The sequence below is a fragment of the Vanrija pseudolonga genome, chromosome 2, assembly GCF_020906515.1.
Source record: "Vanrija pseudolonga chromosome 2, complete sequence".
Classification (NCBI taxonomy): Eukaryota; Fungi; Basidiomycota; class Tremellomycetes; order Trichosporonales; family Trichosporonaceae; genus Vanrija; species Vanrija pseudolonga.
Genome location: NC_085850.1, coordinates 4,491,855 through 4,515,973, shown reverse-complemented (window position 1 = coordinate 4,515,973; position 24,119 = coordinate 4,491,855). Strand labels below are relative to the sequence as shown.

At 62.0% G+C, this 24,119-nt stretch overlaps 11 protein-coding genes across 11 annotated transcripts; 6 read left to right on the top strand and 5 right to left on the bottom strand.

Moving 5' to 3' along the window:
* Positions 1-311: 311 nt before the first annotated feature.
* SPAPB24D3.06c_0 (UPF0613 protein) lies at positions 312-1,268 on the top strand (the record flags this gene model as incomplete). The annotated part of the gene is made up of 3 exons (XM_062770038.1): positions 312-493; positions 538-933; positions 971-1,268. 3 exons carry the CDS (start codon positions 312-314, stop codon positions 1,266-1,268), a joined length of 876 nt encoding a protein of 291 aa, XP_062626022.1.
* Positions 1,269-1,314: 46 nt separating this feature from the next.
* On the bottom strand, positions 1,315-3,409 carry nosA (C6 finger domain transcription factor nosA; the record flags this gene model as incomplete). Its single annotated transcript, XM_062770037.1, has 5 exons — positions 1,315-1,634; positions 1,670-2,133; positions 2,170-3,087; positions 3,122-3,252; positions 3,293-3,409. The coding sequence occupies 5 exons, from the start codon at positions 3,407-3,409 to the stop codon at positions 1,315-1,317; spliced, it is 1,950 nt and encodes a 649-aa protein (XP_062626021.1).
* Positions 3,410-3,614: 205 nt separating this feature from the next.
* Ttn_1 (Titin) lies at positions 3,615-6,860 on the bottom strand (the record flags this gene model as incomplete). The annotated part of the gene is made up of 5 exons (XM_062770036.1): positions 3,615-3,749; positions 3,788-3,969; positions 4,005-4,130; positions 4,169-4,588; positions 5,723-6,860. The coding sequence occupies 5 exons, from the start codon at positions 6,858-6,860 to the stop codon at positions 3,615-3,617; spliced, it is 2,001 nt and encodes a 666-aa protein (XP_062626020.1).
* A 697-nt stretch (positions 6,861-7,557) lies between these two features.
* On the top strand, positions 7,558-9,563 carry psiT1_0 (Major facilitator-type transporter psiT1; the record flags this gene model as incomplete). The annotated part of the gene is made up of 3 exons (XM_062770035.1): positions 7,558-7,984; positions 8,064-9,353; positions 9,391-9,563. The coding sequence occupies 3 exons, from the start codon at positions 7,558-7,560 to the stop codon at positions 9,561-9,563; spliced, it is 1,890 nt and encodes a 629-aa protein (XP_062626019.1).
* A 954-nt stretch (positions 9,564-10,517) lies between these two features.
* Positions 10,518-11,189, top strand: LOC62_02G003502 (uncharacterized protein; the record flags this gene model as incomplete). The annotated part of the gene is made up of 1 exon (XM_062770034.1): positions 10,518-11,189. The coding sequence occupies one exon, from the start codon at positions 10,518-10,520 to the stop codon at positions 11,187-11,189; it is 672 nt and encodes a 223-aa protein (XP_062626018.1).
* Positions 11,190-11,283: 94 nt separating this feature from the next.
* On the top strand, positions 11,284-11,880 carry aq_768 (RNA 2',3'-cyclic phosphodiesterase; the record flags this gene model as incomplete). Its single annotated transcript, XM_062770033.1, has 1 exon — positions 11,284-11,880. The coding sequence occupies one exon, from the start codon at positions 11,284-11,286 to the stop codon at positions 11,878-11,880; it is 597 nt and encodes a 198-aa protein (XP_062626017.1).
* An 18-nt stretch (positions 11,881-11,898) lies between these two features.
* Positions 11,899-13,064, bottom strand: cpr-c1_1 (NADPH-dependent conjugated polyketone reductase C1). Its single transcript, XM_062770032.1, has 3 exons — positions 12,854-13,064; positions 12,539-12,806; positions 11,899-12,429 (listed from the first exon to the last, which is right to left on the bottom strand). The coding sequence occupies exons 1-3, from the start codon at positions 12,996-12,998 to the stop codon at positions 11,943-11,945; spliced, it is 900 nt and encodes a 299-aa protein (XP_062626016.1). The 5' UTR covers positions 12,999-13,064; the 3' UTR covers positions 11,899-11,942.
* A 120-nt stretch (positions 13,065-13,184) lies between these two features.
* On the top strand, positions 13,185-17,246 carry LOC62_02G003499 (uncharacterized protein). The gene is made up of 8 exons (XM_062770031.1): positions 13,185-13,349; positions 13,394-13,490; positions 13,531-13,648; positions 13,684-13,848; positions 13,882-14,316; positions 14,352-14,879; positions 14,915-15,517; positions 15,563-17,246. Exons 1-8 carry the CDS (start codon positions 13,236-13,238, stop codon positions 15,585-15,587), a joined length of 2,085 nt encoding a protein of 694 aa, XP_062626015.1. The 5' UTR covers positions 13,185-13,235; the 3' UTR covers positions 15,588-17,246.
* LOC62_02G003498 (uncharacterized protein) lies at positions 15,657-17,234 on the bottom strand (the record flags this gene model as incomplete). Its single annotated transcript, XM_062770030.1, has 1 exon — positions 15,657-17,234. One exon carries the CDS (start codon positions 17,232-17,234, stop codon positions 15,657-15,659), a length of 1,578 nt encoding a protein of 525 aa, XP_062626014.1.
* A 334-nt stretch (positions 17,247-17,580) lies between the features above and the next one.
* APO1 (Aromatic peroxygenase) lies at positions 17,581-18,918 on the bottom strand (the record flags this gene model as incomplete). Its single annotated transcript, XM_062770029.1, has 1 exon — positions 17,581-18,918. The coding sequence occupies one exon, from the start codon at positions 18,916-18,918 to the stop codon at positions 17,581-17,583; it is 1,338 nt and encodes a 445-aa protein (XP_062626013.1).
* A 2,100-nt stretch (positions 18,919-21,018) lies between these two features.
* Positions 21,019-23,535, top strand: pepN (Aminopeptidase N; the record flags this gene model as incomplete). Its single annotated transcript, XM_062770028.1, has 1 exon — positions 21,019-23,535. The coding sequence occupies one exon, from the start codon at positions 21,019-21,021 to the stop codon at positions 23,533-23,535; it is 2,517 nt and encodes an 838-aa protein (XP_062626012.1).
* Between the last annotated feature and the right edge of the window lie 584 nt (positions 23,536-24,119).

Below are 24,119 nucleotides of genomic sequence, written 5' to 3'. Positions count from 1 at the left end.
GTGGTAGGCTGAGCGCCTCGGCCGAAGGTGGGGGCGGGGGAAGTGGAAGGATTTTTATCAGATATGCAGGGCCAGCTTACACTGCTATGTATGTGACCGGTGCCAGCAAGTTCCTCATGCCTCCTCCCGCACCTCAGACGCGCGCTGGCGGCAAACACAGGGTCTCTTACCTGAAGCCGACGACCCTATCATGTGCTCGAAAGCCTGACTAAGATATCTGCTCCAGTCCCACCTCCGCCGCTGAAGGTAAATAGTTTCAACGCCTCCTCCTCGGCCTTGGTAAACAGCACAGGGGTCCCACCTGCATCGGCATGTCGCTCACTGGCACATTGGCACTGTACCCGCGCCCCGGGTCCAGCTGGGAGCGCCGCCCGTTCTTCACCTCTGGAGACGAGGCCTCGCTGCGTGCGGTCGTGTTCATCGGCGGTCTGTTCAGCGGCATTCTGGATGCTCCGTTCATTCCCCGACTGTCTCATGCCCTCGGCGATGCGGGGTGGAGATTGCAAGTCCTCCTGCCTGATCAGAGCTGACATTCAGAGTTCAGATTCACTGGTCGAGCGCTTACGACGGCTTCGGGACTGGAAGCCTCGATCGCGACTGCGATGAGCTGGCTTCACTGGTCGCCCACTTGCGAAGTCATGGCGTCCACACAGTGGTACTCATGGGGCACTCGACGGGATCACAGGCCGTCCTCAGATATCTGAGTCAAGGTCGGCTTCCCGAAGCACAAGGCGGTATCCTCCAGTCCCCAGCTTCGGATCGCGAGTTCTTCGCGGCTGATCCCGACGATACCAACATCTGGAAGCGGTACCTGCCTCGCGCAGAAGCGCTTATCGTTGCTGGCAAGGGGGATCAGGTGTTGGACGACGAGTTCACCAAGGAGACAAGCATACGAATGACGGCGTACCGGCTTCACAGCCTTGTTGGTGTCGGGTTAGTGCACGACGAGCGCCCCAGGCTGACCTCGCAGGGGTGACGACGATTACTTCTCATCTGATCTGCCCGATGAGACTGACAGTGTACACAAGCACCCATTGTCCACGTCGTTCGGGAAGCTGTCCACTCCTGCACTTGCCCTTTGGTGCGAGAAGGATCACTGCGCTGTGCTGCCTGACCAGACACCACTACTTCGACGATGGGAGGCGGCGAGTCGCGGGAAACTCGAGTGGAGGATCTTGCTCGGCGCGACGCACACGGTCGAGGAGGACGACGCACAGGAGGCAATGTCGAGCCATATCGTAACATGGCTGAAGCGCTTTGAGACGTAAAACAGCTAGACATGCATACAACATCCCACAATGTACACCCTCCACACTAGATGAGCAACAGCCCCTCGTCGTCGAGCTCAAACATCACTGTCCGCCAACACACTTCCGTCCCGGGCGCGCCGCCGTCGCGTTGTCGCCATATCTCGTTGACGAGTCGAAGTGCGCTCTGAGTATTGCCAAACTGCGCCTCGTCCCCCAGACGAGTGAAGCGGTCGAGGAAAAATTGGCGCTGGGGCAAGCTTGAGGCGTGTGAGGCGGCGATTACGATCGGGAAGACCAGTGCCCGATCGGCCCCCTCAACACCAATGGTGTCCACGGCGGTCAGGGCTGCCATTGTATCTCGGACTGTTGTTGCGACTTCGAGCACTGAGGTCAGCGGGCAGCCTAGTGACCAGACGTACCGTCCGGGAAGCAGCCGTTCACGACCGTGGCCAAGAGAACTCGGGCGGCTTGGTAGAAGACATCCGACATGGCGTTGCGCTGTTGGCCACCAAGGTCTGTGGCTGCCATCAGATGGCTCTCCCGCCAGTGCCGCTCTTCCAGGAGTCGCTCAATGCCACTCGCATGTGTGAGCAAGCTTCGTAACGACAGTTGGCCCATCCGTTGGGCCTCTTGCTTCCATTCGGACAGAGCAATCGTTTCGGCAAGGGCGAGGCGCGTCGTGCTATCACAGCCCATGACTGTCTCTTTGAGCAGCCTCCCTTTGACGGCCTCGGTATGGCCGTCCAGCAGAAGGGTGCGGTAGAGCGGGAGGAACTTGGATGCCACCCCTTCGGTCACCGAGGTGAGAATGTCGGTCCATATCAACGGGTTGAGGAGATGTCCGAGGCGACTCATGAGGCCCGACGTGTCGGGAGGAGAAAATCTGGACATCAATCATCTACTTCACCTCCACACTCACAATCCTTGCCCGCGTAGTGTCGACGCCAGACACCGCCGACACAGATCGACTGACTCCCTCCACCCCTTGCGATTGCCGCCGTCGAACAGATGGAAGCTGGTCACGGCCATTGTCGCGACGATCATTTCGTGTGTGTCAAACCGCGTCAATGGCATGGTCTTGAGCTGGTTGACATTGTGCCGGAGGCTTGTTTCTGCAAACTCGACATCGGTGTCGGGCATCGGGAGGTGGTGGCTGGCACCTGGACGTCGTCTTTGTCTCTTGGAGCCCATATGCAGCGCGGCCATGCTCGTCACGGAGGCGAACACGACCGAGTTGGTAAAGGCCAGCGGCGCGATGAGATCAACCATGGTCTGGCGGTCAAAGGGATACTGGTACGGTAGGATGACCTTGAGATAGTGGTCAAAGTAGCGCATGTCTGGTGAGTGAGTCGGCGTGGGCGTTGGGTATGTCGACGACGGCTGGGATAGGAGGGGAAAGTAGCTCGCTGTTGGGTGTAACGTGAGGACGAGGCTGGTGGGGTCGAGGCCCAAGAGTGAGATGAGGTCCTGGTCGAGGTCGGACTCGGCGCCCGGGGATGCAGCAGCAGGTACCAGCTGGGTTGGGATAGAGCTGATATCGATTGAGGTCACGTCAGGATCCCCGCCGATGTCCATGGGGTTTGGCAAGAGGTCGGCCAAGTCTTGTATGAGGTCAACATGTCCGCTGCCAGAGGGCGGTCGGGAATCGAAATCCGCTGCTGCATTCACGTCGTTGGAGGACAGTGGATTCTCGGGTTGCACGGGGGAAGAAGAGCTGACGACCGCCCCGCCTTCTGCCCCACCTATGCGCCGCTCCATCTGTCGTGCCCGCTCAGCTGCTTTGGCAGACCAATGCAGGTTCATCTTGGCCGTCCGCGTATCGGACACCGCCTTCTTTCTGCGGGTGAGCTACGACCAAGACTGGGACTCACACTCTCCTGGACACATCGGCGATCATCTCGCGCTTTTTCATCCACGCTGGCTTGCTAGCTCCCTCGTAGCCCAGGCAGTCGATGCCGAGACGGGTACATGTTGCACACACTGGTCGAGCTTCGTCGCAGCGCTGCAATGTCAGCAACTTCTTGCGCTCTCTCCCGGCTCACCTTCTTGCGTACGCGACACGTGAGGCAGCCGCTCTTGGTCCGCGTTTGCTTCGCACCCGGCTCTGGGCGCGACGCTGCCGCGTCGGCCCTACCTTCTGCGCGCATATGTTGATCCATGGCGCATGCTTTGATGGACAGAAACCTTGTTGGTCCGCAAAGTCGCAGCACATGATGTCCTTCGGGTGAGCACGACCCGATGCCCAACCATGAACCCTTCAGGAACGAGCACATGGCAAATCGCAGTTCGAGCATGGCTTGGCAACTGATCTGTACGTACACATTGCACATCTGTCTACTGTTCCTATGCATGTACAAGGCCACATCAATCACCGATTGGGAGATGCTGTGCCGCAACGTTGACAAAGTTCATTGCACGACTCTCGTCGATCTGGTTGAGCGCGGCGACGACAATGGTGATGAGCGCGAGGTCGACGCCGGGAGCGACCGTCAAGGTGTACTGAGCATGATCAGCCTGTGCAATGCCGTCCAACTCACAGTAGCCTTCTCTGCGGAAAGTAGAAGGGCCTTGGTCTTGTCGCGGATGATGTGTGCCACGACCTGGCCGTTGTCCAAGACGAGCTGGCACTGCAGCCCGACCCAGAGCTTGCCCTGAACGCTGAGCGACGCCGGTTGCCCCGTCACGGTGTTGGTGAAGCTGATCCTAAACTTTGACATCGCTATGGTCAGCGAAAGCCGCCGCAACGCGACGTACCAGAGTACATTGTGTCGATGCGGATCAAGTCCTGACCCTGCCCACTCCTAATGACAGCCTTGTTCAGCCCCCTCGACGTCGCCTGGTCAAACATGTAGAGCACATTGTCGTTGATGTCGTGCATGACTGGACAGGTCAGTCGTCGGCCCGGCCACCCAACTCACTCATGACCTTTGACGCCGCCTTCTTGTTGGAAAACTTGAACACTACGTTGCCATTGACGTCTCGAGCGGTGGGGTCGGCGACTTTGAAGAAGATGTTGTCTTTGAGCGCCAGCGTCATACTGTCGTTCACAATGCAATGTGGCAGAATCGCGAGTTGAGGGTCGACGCGAGGAATAACTGGGAGCGAGCGGTTGTGCGGCAGGTTGGCGTTGTAGTGCCCAGATGCCACGCCGGGTGCTGCTGGAGCAGCGCCAGCTGGTGCCGGTGCCGCCGGTGGTGCGAGGAACGAGGGTTGGCCTGGGATTGCTGTAGCAGGAGCGTATCCTGCCGGTGCTGCAGCGACGGGGGCTGTAGCTCCCGGCTGCTGGACCGCTCCTGCTGGCTGCTGGGCGACAGGTGTTGCCTGGTAGGCAAATACGCCTGGTTGTTGAGCACCGGCGACTCCGGGTTGCTGGGGTGCGGCGGCATACTGGGGCGCAACTTGTGCCGGCTGTGCATAGGCTCCTGGTTGCTGCTGAACCGCCTGATACTGAGCCACGGGGGCTGGCAGCTGGGCGGGCGTTGCTGTCTGTGATGCGCCGTAGAATCCTGCGTGCTGGACTACGGCACCCAGTTGTTGAGGATCGGCTACCGCTTGCTGCCCGGCCGCAGTTGCGCCAGGCTGCTGCCAGGGCTGAGCAACAAACTGTTGTTGTTGTTGTGGCAGAGTAGTTGCAGAATCGCGCGTGGCAGTATCGGCACCTGGGGCAGAGAACTGCTGGGCGGCAGGTGGCGCCGGTTGAGCCGTTAGATTGCTTGGCTGGGAGGGGTGGGCCACCTGTGCATGCGGCTGAGACTCTGGCGGGGCATAATACCCTGGCTGGGCTCCGGGCTGGACGGCTGGCTGCCCTGGGTACTGAGGCTGAGTTGCGTACTGAGGCTGAGCTGCTGGTGCCGGTTGGCCAGGTTGACCAGCCGGCTGGGCGGGTTGCTGGGCAGCATAAGCTGGCTGGGTAGCTGCCTGCTGGGCCGATGGATCAGCTGCAGGCTGCCCAGGATAGGCAGGTTGCGGGGGCTGCGGGGCGTATGTCGCTGGAGCTGTGGGCGGTTGTTGGGCTGCGTAAGATGCATCGGCCTGAGGTGCAGCCGCGGGTGGTTGGGCAGCTGCGAACTGTGCAGACGGCGGTACGTAGGCAGCAGGCTGAGCTGATGGCACATGGCCGACAGCAGGCTGGCCGGGCTGCCCATAGCTACCTGCCTGATAGTAATATGCCACTGGCTGCCCTTGGTGTGTTGGAGGGTAGCCATAGGCCGTGGTTGGTTGAGCGTAATAGACCTGTTGTCCGGGCAGTGCTGCCTGTGGGGCGGGTGGTGAGCCGTACACAGGCGCATACTGAGCCTGATGGCCCGGTGGCAGCTGTGTGGGCTGCGCCGGCGGCGAGGCGTACTGGGAAGGCGGGGACGCAGCAGACTGGCTGGCCGGGGCGGGCGGTGGCACCGGCTGAGTTGGATGCAAAGGCGGCGACATGAGTGCGTGCGTTGCGCCGAAGGTCGCCTGGCTGACATGCTGCTCACTCGCCTGCGGGGGCACTTCCGACACTGAGGTCGGAGGGGGAGCTGCGGGATACGCAGCTGGCGACGTCGGGAGGTTGACCGGCGCTGCACCCTGCTGTGGCGGCATGCCAGCGGAGTCCGGCGGTGTGGGCAGGTGCGATGCAACCATGGCAGAGTACTGCTGCTGCTGCTGCTGTTGCTGCGGTACTCCCGGCTGGGTAGCTTGCGGAAAGTACGATCTGGCAGCGGCGGCCGCACCGTATACGTCCACCGCCTGGTGGTGCGACGAGTACGCTCCAGGCTGTGTCTGCGTCGGAGCATAGGTCTGGACAGGTGGCGCCGGCTCTGAAGGCTGAGCTGGCGGAGGGGTCAGAACATCGTCGAATCGTGAAGGCGGCGCTGTCGCCTGTGGCGCGACAAGCGGCGCGGTCGACACGTTCCAAATCGCCGGGGGTGGGTGAGGGATGTTGCTGTGGTACATTGTTTGGACGTCCGGCAGCGGAGACGGGACGCGCTGGTGCGCGAACGGGGCATTGGGAGGAGCAAGCCCATCCGTCGGGCCGCCGATACTCAAGCCAGAGAACGCGAGGCCGTCGACACCATGGGCAGGCGGGGATTGAGGAGGGCTCAGTGACGGGTAGTATGTCGTCGGAGGGGGCGAACCCGGGAGTGTCGAGCTTGCCTGCTGGACATTGCCAATAGCGCTGGCGATGCGCTCCTTGAGATCTGAGCGACGCGCTCCAGGTGCGTATGACGGGTCGTGTGTCGGGGCTGGAGCCGGGGGAGACGGCTGGACAACATGTTGTGGTGGGGCATACGGGCTCGGCGCGTATTGGCCGGGTGGGGGTGTGGTGAAAGCTGCTGGGCCAGGGGGCAAGGCGACTGGTGACACCGCTGCAGGCGGGGGAGACGACAGCGTTGCTGGCAGAGGAGACGAGAGTGTTGCTGGAGGAGGAGACGCCTGAGCGATTGATGGGGGCGATTGGAACGTGGGCGGAGGCGACTTGCCTGGTGGGGACGGGAGAGCGCGAGGTCCGAATCGCCTAGCTGCGCCGTCTACGTTGCCGACCGAGACGCGCCGCTGCCCATCGGTGCCAGGAACAGTGGGGAGTGCGCGCGCAGCTCTTGGGTCGGCTGGTGGGTGGGTGTGCACCTCCATTGTGAGTTGGGAGATGGATCAGATCAGTTGGGGGGTTAGTCGTATAAGTTGCTCATGGCCGCCCCACCCGCCGCGACCCGATCATGCATGGCCGTCTTGGTGTGCATTCTGGGCTGTGCGAAAGCTGGGCTGGTTAGCTGGAACCAACGGGGGTTTGGGTCATGCGCTGCGGGGAACGAGTGTCAGATGTGCGGATGTGGGCATGTGATGGCCGCTCTAAACAGCCAGTCAAGGATGAGAGAGCCTGGCCGGCCGGCAGTAGCCGCTTGGCCCGTGAGGCGGCTTCATTCAAGCCGTGTTGTTAGATACCGCGCGTCGCTTGCCGTTCATTGCCTCGAGTTATATACAACGCTAACAGCAGCAGGGATGTGTTTGGTTTGCGTCGAGGGCAGCGGCGACAATCACGTGCAAGTAGAGTGACAATGTCGCCATCCTACCTACCCTCGGCTGGCTGGCCTCCCTCCTCGCCCTTTTGCCTCGTGCCTCGGTCATCCCCGATTATCCATACAAAACGTCCGCATCATCTCTCTGGCGTGATTGTGTAGATCGACGACGTATTTTGCTTTGCATGCCCCGCAGCAGCAACAGTACCAGTGAGCAATGACAAACCCGAGGCATGCCACTGCCTCTGATATCTACTCGGACTGGCCGAGTCTGGTTTTGCTCTTGACATGTCCTTTACGCAAACGTGCACACCATGGCTGGCGTGGACGGACACTACGACAATGACGACCGACCCGAACCCAGCAGCAGCAAGAAGACGTCCATTTGGCAGCGCGTGACGCGGCGCCGACGAGCCTCGGCGACACCGGACGAGCGCACGCCGCTGCTGCCCGACTCGCCGACGTCGGTGGACAGCGTCGCAGCCGCCAAGCAGCAGCTCAGCAGTCGACGGGTCATCGAGCCCATTCACCTCGTCTACATCGCCGCCTTCCTCCTGTTCATGACCTACAGCTTCACCCAAGCGTCGCTGACCTACTCTTTCCGCGTGTTCACCTGCGAGGCGTACTACGAAGAGGAGGGCCACGAGTGGAACGGCATCGGCGATAGATGCGATGCCGGCCCGGTGCTCAACCGAGTGGCCAAGAGCGTGTCGTTGATGGGCGCGCTCATCACAGGCTCGAGTAAGTGGCGACAAGGCATTCGGCGACACAAAGCCAAGTCGTCGCCAAGGCAACCTTCATGACCCCGCTAACCTCCTAGTGTTCTTCAACCTCTTTCTCACGACGTGGTTTATCGATCGATTCGGAATCAAGGCGGCGCTGTTCCAGCAGACCATTTGGGGAGCATTCCGCAACCTATGCCAGATCTACGCCATCAGCATCGGCGGCTCGCGCGGCATCTGGATCATCCAGGCGACGCAGCTCTTCAACCTCATCGGCGGCGCAGGCGGGTCGCAGCTCGCGGCCAACGCGTACATCGACGCGCTGAGCAGCGAGGAGGAGCGGACGGGCAACTTTGGTCGAATCTCTGGCGTGTTCATGCTCGGCGCGGGCATCGGCAGCACGATCGGTGGCCTCGCGGAACAATGGGGCGGCCTCATCCGGCCATTCCAGTGCGCATTTTTCCTGCTCGTCTTCTGCACAGTGTACGGGTTCCTCTTCCTGCCCTACATCCCGCCCGCCCATGGTGCTCCCAAGGCGGCCAGCACCGAAGGCGAGGGGGACGACGAGGAGCAGCAGCAGCCAGAGACCAAACGCCCCGGCATGCTCGCACCCCTCGCCGTCTTCATTCCACGAAAGGTGACCATTACGACACCCGAGGGCAGCACGGCGACAAAGACCGACTACAATGTCTTCCTCCTCGGGCTGGGCACGTTCGTGTCCGTCCTCGCGACGTGGTATGTCCAGACGGCGCTCCAGCTCATCTCCCAAAACGTCTTTGGCTTCAAGCCCGACGCGTCCGGCTTCATGATCACCACGACACAGCTCACACGTGCCTTCTTCCTCACCGTGTGCTTCCCGCGCATCATCCGATGGGGCAGGCGGTGGGTCGCGAGCTCCGACTCGGCACCACCAAGCGAGACGCCGACGCCGCGGCCCTCGTCCCCCGTCCCCGCCGCCGAGCACCATGTTCCGCCCGCTGCTGTGACACGGCGCCGCTCCAGCACGACCCTGCACTCTGGGTTCAAGCGCATCCGCCGCCCGTCTGGTCTGGACGAACATCCCGAGTTGCTCGAGCAGGCCGAGCTCCCCGACCCCATCACTGGTGAGCCGCATGTCGGGCTCGAGCTACCCGAGGTAGTGCCCGAGAACAACAAGCGCCTGGCGAGTGCGTTCGACCTCTACTTCCTGCGTGGGAGCATCCTACTCGATGGGCTCCTCACTGGTGCCGTGACCTTTGCCACCGAGCGCTGGCACCTGTACGCTGCGGCCTTTATCCTCCCCTTTGCCTCTGGGACGTCGCCGGCCGCCCGAGGCGTCATCATGGACTTTGTTGGCAACGATCTCCGCGCAGAGGTGTTGTCTGGGATTGCGCTGATCGAGAAGATTGGTGAGTAGCAGTGTGCGTAGCTGAGCTGATATGGTAGCCCAGGTGGTCACCATCAGCATGTTTGGCGTCGTGTTGCCCATCCTCGCAGATATCGAGCGGCCCATGTGGATCTTTGCTGTCGACGCCGCTGTGGCCGTCGTTGCCTGGTTTATCCTCATCCCAGTGCAGACGCCAAAGAGGGTGCAGCTCGTGGGCGGGGTGAGCACATAGACATATGCATGAGGTGGAGGTTCGCTTGCATGCATATAGAGGGATGAGGGGCACGCGCACGCGCGACAACCCGCATCTATAAGACAATGACCCTGATGCCCAGTAAGTGCATAGGACTTCCTGCCGCTTCCCCGACCATTGCTTCTCAAGCACTTGAAGTGCCAACGCCCTTCCCCGCGCCGATAACCACGCCGAAGGTGTCTCTGCGCGTTCCTGCGTCCAAGATCGCAGCCCGCTCCGCAATCCCTCCATCTCCACCCGCTCGCCCGCCAACGCCTCCATTCTCCGCCTCCCAGGCGACGCCCGGGTCATCCCAGGCGATCGGGGAGCTAGAGCGCCGTGTTGACGACCTTGTCGGCACTCTGGAAAGTGTCGTTGCTTCTCAAGCGACACTCAAACGGCAGGCGGCCGACGTTCCGGAGTGTGAACACGTCTGTCCGCGGGAAGACGTGTTTCAAGAGATCGAAGACCACCTCCGCGACCCAAAGGACGAAAGCAGCGACTTCGGCAAGGCGTGAATAGGAGGAGAGGAACTTGTCGACAAGAAGGCCCAAGGCCCAAGGCGCTTTCAAAGAGGCGCGAAGCGACGACAGGGAGCTGCATGACGCCTGCCAAAGGCGTCTCGACCGAGATGCGCTTTTACAGCAGCAACTGGGCGACCAGATCGAGGAAGCCAGCACCGCCGTCGAGAGGATCAGGGGCCGCATCGACGCCATCGGCGCCATCAAGCTGGCGCACTCCGAGGCCCACGCTCAAACGCTGCTCACCAAAGCCGAGGAGGAGGCTGTAACAGCCACACTCCGGCGACAACCTCCTTGGGGGGTTAGGACCGTCTAAGGGGGTAGTTCATCGCAAACTCGTATGGGCGCGAACACCACCGCGCAATCTCCGTCTCCACGCGGCAGGGCGGCGACAACCACGCCGAAGCCGCCGCCGTCCGCTGAAACGTCCAAAATGTCGGCGTCGGCGCGCCATCCATCACCGACGGCTCGCACGCCAGCGCATCCATCCTCGTCGTCACAGGCACCGCCCGCCTCGTCCCATGCCATCGGGGAGCTAGCCAGCCGTGTTGACGGCCTTTCCGACACGGTCAACAGTCTCGCTGCTGCAGATGCAACGCTGCACCAACGAGTGGCCGACAAGCCCGACTGCGAGCATCAGTGTCCGCGAGAGGACTTCTTCGACCTGATTGAGAGCCACCTCCGCGACCCCCAGGACCAGAGTTCTGAACTCGGGCGCGCGTTCAACGAGGGTGTCGAGGAGCTGGTCGACGAGAAGGTTGCCGCGGGGTTTAAGCAAGCGCGGCATGACGACTTCAAACTCCACGATGCTTGTCAACGGCGTCTGGCACGCGACGAGGGGCGCCAGCAACAGCTCGGCAACGAGCTCGAGGAGGCCGATGACAATGTCGAGAGGCTCACCCGCCGCCTCGACGCGTTCACTGAGCTGAAGGTGTCGCACGCTGAGGCCGAAACTCGGGCGCGCATAGCCACAGCCGAGGCCAACGCCGTCGCAGCGGCTTTCGACCGACAGAGGGCCGAGCTCGAAGCCGAGAGTTCTCGTGCGAGCATCCGGCTCAACAATGCCCTTGCTCGACGGTATGAGTTGGGCAATGAAGCTTATTAGGGGGTGCGTTACGGTAAGGGGTGGTTGAATCCGTCGATGTTGTAAACGCCGTACTTGTACATGAATGTTGAGTTCTTGTCATTGCCGCTTCACAATGTCGACGACCTTGAGACGATGCTTTATCGCACTCGACATCACCCCGCAAGCTCGCACGGCGCTCACCTCTGTCCTCGACGAAATGCATGCGCTCCGCGGTGCCGACAAGCGGGCAGCCCAAGTCCTGTCACCGGTGCCAGCAGCAAACCTCCACCTGACGCTCGCGTTTCTCGGCGACATTGACGACAGCGCCGTGGACAAGCTGTCGATGGTGCTTACGGCGGTTGCATCAACTCAGAGGCCCATCACCAACACCCAGATCGACGGGATGGGATGGGATGGCTCTGCACGCCGCCCACGACTGATCTACGCGCCCGTCTCGTCTGGCCGCGACGTGTTCGCATTTGCAGGCGTTCTTTCCAGGCTTTGCGCCGACCTCGGCATTGGCAAGCAAGAACAGAGTCCATACGTACCGCACATCACCCTTGCGCGCGTCGACGGCAATGCTGGTGACCCGCGATCAGTGGGAGAGTGGATGACGGCGTACCCTCCTCGGTCTTGGGGGGCCATCGACGGCAGCGCCATTGTCCTGTACGAGAGTCGTCGTGACTCTCGACAATACATCCCATTGCTACGTGCTCCTTTGAGCGGATAGCGACAATGTGTATAGCAACTGAACTTCATATCTGTACTGCTACAATCTGCATTTCTCTCCATTTACAGGTAGCGCCATGCGGCAAAGGTGAGCAGGCCGACGACGGCGGTGGCCTTGACAGCGCGGTGGAGGTACAGCTTGTAGCCCGTGCGACCAGGCCCGCCCTTGATGCCGGCCTCGTCAATGGCCTTGACGTCGTCGTTGGTGAGCTCAATGTCGCCCACGGCGAGGTACCGCTCAAGGCGGTCCTTCTTGGAGCTGGTAGACAGGATAACGGCGCCCTTGGCCTTGGACCACGCGAGGAGGACCTGCTCGTGCGCGACGCCGAGCCGGCCGGCGATCTCGTTGACAGGCTTGTCGACTGGGCCGCCGGGGCGCGAGGTGAGGGGCACGAGGGTCGAGTAGCCCTCGGTCACAATGTTCTGCTCGGCGTGGAAGTCGAGGAGGGGCTGGGTGATGCCAATGTCGTAGGGCTGAAGCTGGATCTGGTTGACGACAGGCTTGATGTTGGCGTGCTTGAGGAGCACCTTGAGGTCGTCGACGGTGAAGCTGGCGGAGGAGTTAGCCTAGGCCAGAGAGGTGATCGCTGCACGATCAAGAAGCACCCCCCCGCGGGCCCCCCCTCCACCGCTCCGCCTCCCCGCCCTCGCCCACTCACTTTGACACACCAATCGATTTGGTCTTGCCCTCTTTAACAAACTGCTCAAACTGCTTCCAGATACCCGGGATATCGCCGCCAGTCAGACGCGGGTGGTGGATGAGGTACAGGTCGACGTGGTCGACGCCGAGTTTCTCGAGCGACTCTTCGATGCTCTGGCGGGGACCCTTGCCGTCGGTGCCCGACCACTTGGTGGTGATGTAGACATCCTTGCGGGACAGACCGCTCTCCTTGAGAGCCTGGCCGACCTCGCGCTCGTTTCCATAGGCTATGGTAGCGTGAGCCCCCTGCCACCGTCATTCCACGCCAACTCACTCTGAGCCGTGTCGATGTGGTCAAAGCCCACCTCGATGGCCTGGTCGACCTGCCCCACGGCGACGGGGACGGGGATCTTCCAAGTGCCGAATCCAATGGCGGGGATCTCGGTCCCGTTGTTGAGCTTGATAGTGCTGAAGGGCATGGCGGTGGTGTAGACGTGGGAGTTGTCGTGGAGCAGCAGCAGCAGGCCGAGGGTTATAAAGCGATGTGATGGGGTGACTTGACGAAAGCAAAGAAAGTGACCGCATGACGACATTTTCGGCGTCAGCCGGCCGAGGCATCACGAGGTGACCTGGCTGGCCTCTTTCTTGCTCAGCAACAACTATAACTGACCATTTCTTGGCCTTTTGCTCTGACTCTCTGACACGTCTCACTGACAATGGAGTCTGTCATCGACCTCACGACGACATCCTTCAAGGCCATTGCGGCCGTGGCTGTCGTCTTCACGGCCGCGTACGCCTACAACGGCCCAGACAAGACACCGCTCGGCAGGGTGGGTGCTCTACATAAGGTGGGGTTCGCTGACACGTGCTCCAGACGCTCTTGAAGCTGTCGCACAAGGTGCTCCTCCCATCCTTGATCTTTGTATCGCTGGCCACCTCTCCTGGCCTGTCCTTCAAGCGACTCATCCAGCGTGAGCACCACCTCGACCCGGTCCCCGCTCACCTCCCTAGAATGGCCATCCCTCCTCCTCAACATCATCACGCACGCCGCGTCCCTGTTCTTCGCCGTTCTCTACTTCCACTGGCAGCGCGGCAACAAGTGGCTCATCGAGGCGCTGACCTTTAACAAGTACGTGCATGCCCCTGTCGCCCCGCTCACCCCAGCGTGTCGTCATACCCCCTCCTCCTCCTCCAGGCTCTCTACCTCCTCTCGTCTGAGACGACTGGCCTGTCGCACCTCAAATGGCGCACCCTCGACCACATCCCCGTCGTGCTCCAGCGCGCAACAGAGTACCTCGTCCTCAACATTGTCATCACCGAGGGCCTCCGGTAAGTTACGGTGCACGGCCCAGCTGACTCCAGCGTCGCGATCGTGCACGCTGTCCCCCGCGGATTCGCCAAGGACGTGCCCGTCGAACTCGACGAGCCTGAGGACCCCGCCAACGGCGATGGTGCTGCTGCGGTATCTGCGGAGACTTCGGCCGACGGGGCGACGGAGCGAACCCCGCTGCTCCCTGCCAGCGCGACCAGCGCGGCTACTAGCCCCGCGCGTAGCGCCATTCCGTGGGACACAATCCGCACGACATACCTCGTGCCCATCGTCCTGCCGGCTGCGCTTGGTGTGCTCATCGGCGCCATCAAGCCGCTCCAGCGGGCACTGGTCGGCGATGTGTCCGAGCACACGACGGCCACGGCGTGGTCCACTGTCGGGTATGGCCTCGTCCTCCTCGGCGCGGCGTTCGCCGTCGTCGACATCCTCGGCGCCGGCGCCGAGGTCCGCTCGACTGAGAAGAACCAGTAGGTGTTGACTTAGCGTGCATCACTGACATCAGTTCCCATGGCGTCGCCGTTCCGCCGGCCCTCGCGACCGTCCTCGTGTACACTATCTGGCGCTTCATCGCGATCCCGGTGATTGCCATCCTGGTGGTCAAGGGATTCCGACACATCCCCTCGGTCCACGTCTACCTCCAGGACCCGGCGTACTCGTTTGTGCTCATCATCGCGGCGGTTTCCCCCCCTGCGGCCCTGCCCGAGAACGCTGGCGCGTTCCAGTCGTCGGTCTACTTCTACGTCCACTATGTCGCGCTGGTCGCCTCGGTCGTCGTCGCCATCGCCTTCTCCGTCGCCGGCCGCGGCATCGGCTCTGACGTCGACTTTGACTTGTCTGGCGCGCTGAAAAAGGCCCTCGGCGGTGGCCTGGCTGGCGCAGCAGCCATGGTCGTCCAGGTGCTCGCCCTCATGCCTCTCCGCACCATCATGAACTACCAGTACCGCTACGGCGGCAGCATCAAGGAGGCTGTCAGCAACCTCTGGAACGACGGCGGCTTCTTCCGCTACTATGCGGGCTTCTGGGCCGCCATGTGAGTTGCATCGAGGCGACAACGCTGACCCTCAGCTTCCAAGGCCCCCTCTCGCGCTTCGGCGACACGGCCGCCAACGTTGGCATCCTCGCCCTGCTCGCAAGTGTCGACTGGCCCGTGCTGGTCAAGACGGTCGTCGCGTCCCTCGCCTCTGCCACCTTCCGCATGACGCTCACGCCCATCGACACGCTCAAAACGACGCAGCAGACCAAGGGCGGCAAGGCCGGTCTTCAGCTCCTCCGTGAGCGTATCAAGGAGAACGGCATCGGCTGCCTGTGGTGGGGAGCCCTGGCCACGGCAGCCGCGACGTTCGTCGGACACTACCCCTGGTTCGCGACGTACAACTACCTGTCGGCTGTGCTCCCGCTGCCCACCACCGTGCTCCAGAAGCTTGCCCGCCAAGCCTTCATCGGCTTTGCGGCCTCAGTCGCCTCGGACACGATCAGCAACTCGTTGCGTGTCGTCAAGACGTACCGTCAGGTGCACGAGGAGGATGTCGGCTACTGGACCGCCGCCAAGGAGATTGTCGCGTCCGAAGGCCTGCTTGGCCTGTTCGGCCGTGGCTTGCCGACGCGCCTCGTCACCAATGGCCTCCAAGGTCTCCTCTTCAGCGTCCTCTGGAAGCTCTTCATGGACATGTAAGTGGATGTGGGAGATGGGCAACGGCATTGCTAAGTCGCCAGCTTCACCGCCAAGAACCCGGCGTAGTCATAGTCGTGTATGCGTCATATATAGAAGTCTATGCAATCGTAACCCTCCCTCGCACCGCTCCCACGCCTACTCGACCACCTCGAACGTCTCCCACCACCCCACGGCGTCCGACTTGGCGACCAGGGGGCCATCACCAGTCGCCTGCACATACTTGCCGTTGTGCGCCTTGAGGGCAATGACGCCGCCGCCCTGCTGCTCGACCTCGAACGTTTCCCACGGGCCCGCGCCGGGCCGGTTGGCGACGAGCGTAAAGTCTGGCTGGCCGTCGACGTGGGGCTCGGCGCACACATACTGCCCGCTCTTGGTCTTGATCGCAGCGCACGTCGGCGACTCGTACTCGAGCTCAAACTGCTCCCACGGACCGACGTTGTCACGGTTGGCAAAGAGCGGGTGGCCGCCGCCGCCCTCGGCGCAGACGATCTTGCCGTTGACCCGTGCGCGTAGGCCGACAAACGGCAGAGGGTTGAATCTTCCGCGTCCAGGCCATGGCTCGGTCGGGCGCACCTTGGTCACCTCGGCGCGGCCCTGGAACATCTCGCGCGCGTCACGCGTGATTCGCAGGTAGTAGTCCGAGGTGCACGCCACGCCGTCTTCGTCGAGCGCGTTGTGCGGAAACTCCGGCGGCTGGTTGGCCTTGGTCTCGGCCGTCGGCGCAATTTGGTTGCCCTCGTTGTACTCGTCAAACATGGAGATGTAGATGCCGAGGCCGACACCCGTCTCCTTGAGCCGCACAGAGTTGTACCAGTGACGCCAGTAAAAGTCGCCGTGGTACCGGTCGCCTGCGCGGAGGTCGCCCGGCATCACACACGGCTGGTAGTCGATGCCCAGGCTCGCCAGCTCCTTGGCGTCGGGGAGGTTTGCCGCCTCGTACATGTTGTCCAGGTCGCGGATCTTGCCGGCGCGACCGACCATCCACGGCGAGATGCAGTCGAGGGTGCGGTACACCTGGGCGTAGTTGTCGCGGCTGTCGCTCTTGCCCTCGCGCCACCACGTGGGCACGCCGCCGATGACATAGCACCCCTGCGACTTGAACCAGTTGATGATCTCGATGCACGCCGCAGGGTCCCACTTGTGTCCGTCGTCGTTGAACCCAAAGCCCCAGATGGACACGACGGCGCGTCCGTTCTGGCGCGCGTAGCTCGGTCCGCACGCGAACGCGCTCATGATGCTCAGCCAGTCGGTCTTGAGCTCGCTCTGCATGTTGGCCCAGCCGGAGATGTCGTACATGCAGTACCACTTGCGGCCTGTCGCCTCGGCGGCGCGCGCGACGCGTGGTGTTGTAACGTTGCGGATTGGGCCCTCGCCACCGGTAGGGTTGAAGCGTTGCAGTGCTGCCGTGTCGATGCCGGCGTCGGCCATCATACGGAAATGCGTGAGGATGGTGCAGTCGTCCATATTGCTGAACAGGCTTGGCTGCGCGCCATCGGCCTGCACGCCGTGCGCGGTGGGGTACGTCTTCTCGTACGGCCGCATGTCGGGCCAGCTGATGATGCCGCAGTTGTCTGGCCCGCACAGCTTGAGCCGGTCTGGCGAGTAATGCCACCAGCCGCCGATGCACTGGGCCTCCGAGCCGTCGCCCTCGCACGTGAACCATGCCTGGTATCCAGTCGTGACTGCGCCGACAATGTCGCCTGGGGGACTCATAATGGTGAAGTGGACAATAACAAGTCGTGGAGGGGGGTCGATCGTCACTAAATATATATAGGGTTTCGGGAAGCGCGGCAACGGCAACCGACAGGGGCAAACGCTGTGCCGCCCACGTCATTGTGCAACAGCAGCATGTTATGTTGGGCCGCAGCATACAGCATAGCAGTAGAGCATAGCAGTAGGTGGTGAGCACGTTCAAGTCGTCAAATACGGCGTGGATTGGTTGGCATCACAATCTAGGATCTAGTAAAAGGGAGCTCGGCAGGAGGAGCTGAATGTCCATAAGAAGAGGGAGGGTATTAATTGTTCGAAGTAAAAGCTATCTACTGTCATCATGCTTCATCTAGCACGCCGCGAGGTTGGAGAAGCCTGGGACGTTGACCGACGCAAGGCCATCGGTGATGGTGCCGGGCACAAAGCCAAGCACAAGCCCAAGAACACTGCAGAACGCTCCCTTGAGCAAGCCAAAGTTGGGCTTGCCACCATTGAAGGCGCTGCCAATCTGGAGCAGGCTGTTGATGGTGGGGACGGGCAGGAAGATGCCACCAAGCGAGATGCCCGGGATGACGGGGTTGGAAGCCCACACGGCAGCACCCCACGCACCCATCTCGACCGAGGTGACAGGGGTGAAGCGGCGCGACCATCCGGGTGGGAAGCGCTCCTGAATGAAGAAGTGGTCGAGGATGTCCTCAGTCAACACCTGGCCACTGCCGCGGAACACCTCGTGGCCGAAGCCACTCTCGGCGTACATGACGACCATGCGGAGGGGGTTGATGTCGCACTTGGGGTTATTCTTGACGCAGTCGTCGTACACCTCCTTGCGGCTGGCGCCGAGCGAGCCAATGGTGATGTCGAACTTGCCGGTGCCGGCACCAGAGTAGTGCTTGAGACGCTGGTACCTGGTCTGGTTGAGGTGCACCTGGTCACCGATGGCAGCATCGCCACGGGTCATGGACGCGTCGCCCTCGAGGAAGCCGTGCTGCGAGATACCGGGGGCCTGGCGGATAACCTTGCCGCTGACGTCCTTGTTGCCGCCAATCGACATGGTCATCGTGAGAAGGTCACCCTTCCACACAAAGCCAGCAAAGCAGAGGAGGGCACAGAGGTCGGGGGACAGCGAGAGACCTTCAAACAGGCCGATGAACAGGTCGACGGGGTTGACGATACCGTTACGGGGGATGTAGCCGTGGTTGGCGACAGTGTTGAGGCCGGGGCAAGGGCCGCGCTGCCAACCAGCGTGGTCGGGGTTGCGGGGGTCGTAGGGGATGTAAGGGTGCTGGTCGTTCTCGGCCGGTCCCCAGGCCTTGACGAGGCCACGCTTGTGGTCGCTGGCATCGGGGACGCGCTTGATGCCCAGAGTCTCGTAGATGGCCTCGGGGGTGATCTGGTTCCAGGGGAGCTTGATGCGCGCGTCGGGGTTGCCAGGGACGGCGCCGAGGGCGTCCTGTGCCTCCTTGATCGCGTTGGTGAGGTTTGCGATCTGGCCAGGAAGGGCAGTCACCCCCTGGAGGAAGCCCAGGACACTGCCAAAGATGGGGTTGTCGGCACGCGCCTCGAGGTCACGCGCAGACAGGCGGCTGTAAGCGTCGAGGTCGCGCTGGGCCTCTTCAGCCATCCATGGGTAGGCCGAGGCGAGGGGGGCCAGCGCCACGAGTGCCGGGGCGAGGAGGGTAAGCTTCATGGCGAGCGGGTGGGTTGAACGAGTGTCGGGAAACGAGTGTGTGGCGAGGGGTTAGGCCTCGTTCTGAAGAGGTCGTCGTCTTGATGCTTGCGTTGTTTTGTGTGCACTGCCTCGCCTCTATATACTCGACCAAGAGCCACAGAACACCGCCATGTTGCCCGCGACACCGTCGTCCGCCACTATGGAACCCGGCAGCACCCACCACCCGTTGTGTCGGCGTTTCACCATCAGACAGGCGGCCCAAGACTTGGCCAGGGCATGCTGACGTGCAGGCGCGTTTCGGCGCGCGCGCCAGCGTCCCGGTGTGGGCACGCGCGCTTGTGCCTAGGCACGTCTGGGTCGTTGTCTGGGGTCTATGGTGTGCCCGGCACACGTTGTGGCACATGCAATGGGGGCACGCCAGGACGCATAAGGGCATGGGTAGAGCGCCATGACATGTCGCTTTGCCATGTTGGATGCGATTCTGGGAACGCGCTAACTGCAGATCCTGTCGTGTCGCGTCGAGCTGCCTCAGGGGTTGGCGATATGGTCTTGGACGCCGCCGGCCCCTGTCGTCGTCGGCCAGTCCCCTCATGTTCGGGCATGGGTCACACTGCGCACCACAGGGCAACATCGGCACAGTCACCGGCGCGTGCCGACCATGCCTCCCTTATCGCACCCAGCGGAACACGAACGAATAGCGCCGGAACTGATTCATAGTGGCGCGGTCGCTTGAAATGGCGAGCCGAGTCTAGCAGCCAAGGTTGGGTCCCGTCGCGGTGAAATGTCGAGGACGTGGTTTGTTCTTGTCGCCGCCAACGAGCGAGCCGCCGACATACTTGCATCCGAGGGTCCGAGGCAGCCTCAAGTCTACCCGGCGCTCGGAAAAAGTGGATGCCGCCAGTGCGGCGGGACAATACTTGGCGCCGACACAGTGTGGCGTGGGTCGGAGGTGGGTGTTTGCCAGGTAGTTTGTCCACTTGGTGACCCAAGAGAAAGAGGGGTTTGCCCCAGCCTAAACCATTGGGGGTGATTGACAGAAACACCAAGGAAGCAACGGAGTAAAGCCAGTACAGATGTCGTGGCTGCGTCGCCACTACTCATTCACGTCACTGAATGGGGCAAACCGTCGGGTAAACAAACAGACGCACGCAATTCTGATGTCGGGTGAGACGGAACACGGACGCTCTTTGACCCAAACGAGGACACGAGCACCCCTCGTCAAACCGCCCCGAGACACTTCGCGGCGTGACTGAACAAGTTTCTGACATCGAGTTGCTTGCGAGCAGGGGAGATGCGCGGATGGCCTGTGTCGCCGCTGCTCTTTCCTTCCGTGGCGTTAGACAGGGGTGTCTCGTCTGAATGTGATGTTTGTTCCTCGATTCTGAGACATCTGGCATCGCTTCCGTTCCAATGGGAGTTTTTCAACGATGCCAGAGGGGTGTCAAGGCAGTTGCCGTGACTTGAAATCTACAAATCACACACATAGCAGGCCAGCTCAATGCTGCCCTCCTCGATAGTGGCCTATCCCAATGAAGGAGGCTCAGCCTGGAGTCGAAGAGGCAGAACAGACCGTCTGGGTACAGGTGGCCATTGACCATGACCTGCCCGGCAGTACTCACAGCCCATCTCGGAATGGCCAGACTACAGTTTCGAACGTACTCAGAACGATATTTTGATCGCCACGGAGTGTGCGCATGGACGTGCGTTGCGCACGGGCAGGGGTCCGCACGAGACTGAAGCCTTATCGCCGCGCCTTCAGCTCGGCGTTGATATCCCGCCGGGTCAGCCACCAGCGGGCCCCAGCAACTCCCATCCTTCAGCCGAGCCACTCCTGCATAGTTCAACATGGCGCAGACATCCATATGGACATGTCACAGTAGCAGTCGCTGTCGTTTTGGTCGCCGACGCTGTCATGCTCCGTCCGCTCCGAGATTCTCGCTCCGAGGTTGTGTGGGCCACGTTGTGCCGAGCCGGACTTCTCCGACATGATCACGTGACTTCGGCGACGCCGATGAGGCCGATGCGCGATGCACCAAGTTGGACCACGCGGTGACAACTTGACAACTCTGCATCGCTCTCCTCTTTCTTTTGCTCATCCCTTGCTCAGTCTTGCCCCCCATGAGCTCGCTCCTCAACCTCACGCGCGACGAGTGCGCACAGCGCAGCCGCGAACTCGCGGTCGACACGTACCGTATCTCGCTCGACCTGACGGCGCTCAACGACCCCGAGACGACGACGTTCAGATCACAGACAAAGGTCGAGTTTACATCGACGACGGCTTCGACATGGCTCGACCTCGTTGCGGACAAGGTCACGGCTGTGACCATCAACGGTGCTAGCGCCGAGGTCAAGTACAACGGCGCGCGTGTGCAGCTCGACGGCCTGGTCAATGGCCCCAACACGGTCGTGGTCACGGCCCAGTGCATCTACAGCCATACCGGCGAGGGCCTGCACCGTTTCACCGACCCCGTCGATGGCAAGACGTACGCATACACCCACTTTGAGCCGACCGACGCACGCCGCGTGTACGCCTGCTTTGAGCAGCCCGACCTCAAGGGCAAGATCACCTTCGAGGTGGCGGCGCCCAAGGACGTCGGCGTGTTCAGCAACCAGTCGGTCGCGAGCGAGGACGGCGGCGTGACCGTCTTCAACCCGACACTCCCGCTTTCGACGTACCTCTCCGCCCTCGCCGTTGGCCCTTACTATGTCGTTCACGACAAGTACGAGGACGTGCCCCTCGCCGCCATGTGCCGCCAGTCGATGAAGGAGTACCTCGAGGCCGAGGAAATCTTCCGCATCACCAAGCAGGGCCTCGCCTTCTTCAACAAGGCGTTCGGCTACCCCTACCCGTGGGGCAAATACGACTCGATCTTCCTCCCCGAGTACAACATTGGTGCGATGGAGCACCCCGGCCTCGTGACCTTCAGCGAGAACGCCTACATCTTCCGTGGTGCCGCCACCATCGCCCAGCGCGAGTCACGCGCCGAGGTCATCCTCCACGAGATGACCCACATGTGGTTCGGCGACCTGGTCACCCCCAAGTGGTGGGATGGCACTTGGCTCAAAGAGTCGTTCGCCGACCTCATGGGCTACCTCGTCGCCAACGAGGCCGCCGGCTTCGAGGGCCCGTGGATCTCCTTTGGTCTGGGACGCAAGCAGGGCGCGTACACTATGGACGTGCGGCCCACTACCCACCCAATCGCTACCGACGTCCCCGATCTCGAGGCTGCGCGCCAGAACTTTGACAGCATCACGTACAACAAGGGCGCGGCGACGCTCAAGCAACTCATGGCGTATGCCGGTCGCGATGCCTTCTTCGCCGCGTCGCAGAAGTACTTCAAGCGCCTGGCCTTTGGCACCGCGACGCTCGACGACCTCATCGCCAGCCTGAAGGAGACATCGACGGCCGACTTGTCCGAGTGGGTCCCATCGTGGCTCCACACTACCGGCCCGTCGGTTATCACGACGGTCCGCGAAGGCGGCAAGCTCTATGTCGAGACCGAGTCCAAGGACGTGCTCACTGGCAAGGATGTGGCCCGTAACCACCGCGTCAAGGTCTCGACCTTTGCACGCGGCAAGAAGGGTGTCGAGCGCACGGCGTCGGTCTCTGTTCTCCTCGACAAGCCCCGCGTCGAGATCCCCTTGCCCGAGGGCACCGTTGTCGACCTTGCCATTGCCAACGACGACGACCTGACGTATGCGCTCCTGCGCTTCGACGACGCCTCCGTCGACGTCCTCGTCGAGCAGCTCTCGACCGTCCAGCCGACGCTCACCCGCGCCGTCGCGTGGTCGGCCCTCTGGAACATGGTCCGCGATGCCAAGCTGCCTGCTGCGCGCTTCCTCGACGCCGTCATCAACAACGCGTCCACCGAGACCGACTCGGTCCTGCTCAACCTCATTCTCAGCCTTGGCTACAGCGCCGTGGCAGCGTACCTCAACCCCTCGTTCCGCGACGCCGCCGGTGCACGCTTTGTCGCCGCCATCGCCTCCGGCCTGTCCGCCGCCACGCCCGGCACCGACCTCCAGCGCACCTGGGCGAATGCCATTGCGGCCTATGGCGGCTTGAGCAAGAGCTCCGTGCACACCCTCCGCGAGACCCTCGATGGCGAGGTCACCAAGCTCGAGCTGACACCGACCCTTCGCTGGGGCATTCTTCGCACACTCGCCTCGCTCAGCGCCGTGACTGACGCCGAACTCGAGGCCGAGTACGCCCGCGACAAGACAATGACTGGCGCCACAGCCCTCGTCCGGGCCCGCGCGTCTTTCCCAGGCGCGGAAAACAAGAAGCGGGTTTGGGACGAGGTGACGGGCGACGACAAGATCACCAACGACCGCCAGGGTGCGCTCCTGGTGGGCTTCAACGCCGGCCCCGACTCGGACCGCGAGGCGTTCATCAAGCCCTATTTTGACTCGCTGACATCGTGGTGGTCGGCCAAGACCATGACCATGGCGTCGAGGCTCGTCCTCCTTGCCTTCCCCGACACTACGGTCAACGACGGCCAGGTCGGCAACAACAAGGTCGAACTGCTGGCCCAGGGCTGGCTCGACGCCAACCCCGACGCACCGCGCGCCCTCAGGCGCATCATTATCGAGCGACTGGATGACACGAGGAGGGTGCTGCGTGGGCAGGCTTAGGACGGAGCGATGAGCCGAGGTCGCATGCACACTGTTAGAAGCAAGGCGGCTCGATCAGAGGTTTACGGCCCGGATTGTCCGGTCGTCATGGTAGGTAGAAGCGGCTGCGAGGCGGTGCTCACAACTAACCTGCTCCAAACTTTACTGACACCAATCACCATTGGCGACGCCATGAATGCGGGCGTGTTCCAGTTGATGATGTGCCAGCGGCAGCCCGCATTGATGATGGCGGCAATGTCGTTGTCTAAAGTTCAATGTAGGTCGGTCCGGACCTACAACCCAAACCACAACCCCGGCATTGAGTGCCAGACTACCGTGCAGCTCATCTGCAGCGTTAACAGCGTGTGGGACAAGACCGGCCGCGGCTGCGACGTCTCCGACTACCTGATGGTCCTTCGGGCTGGATTTCCGCCGTCCCTCGCTGCTGGTAGTGTCGCCTACGCTGGCCCCAAAGTTCCGTGAACAAGCAAAGAACGATCGATCGTAGTTTAAGAATAAGCGATGCAGTTCAACTTGCTCGGTGATGTGGTCCAGACGCGTAGCCCCAACGATGCTGGCACAGCTTGGCAAGCCAGATGGGACCC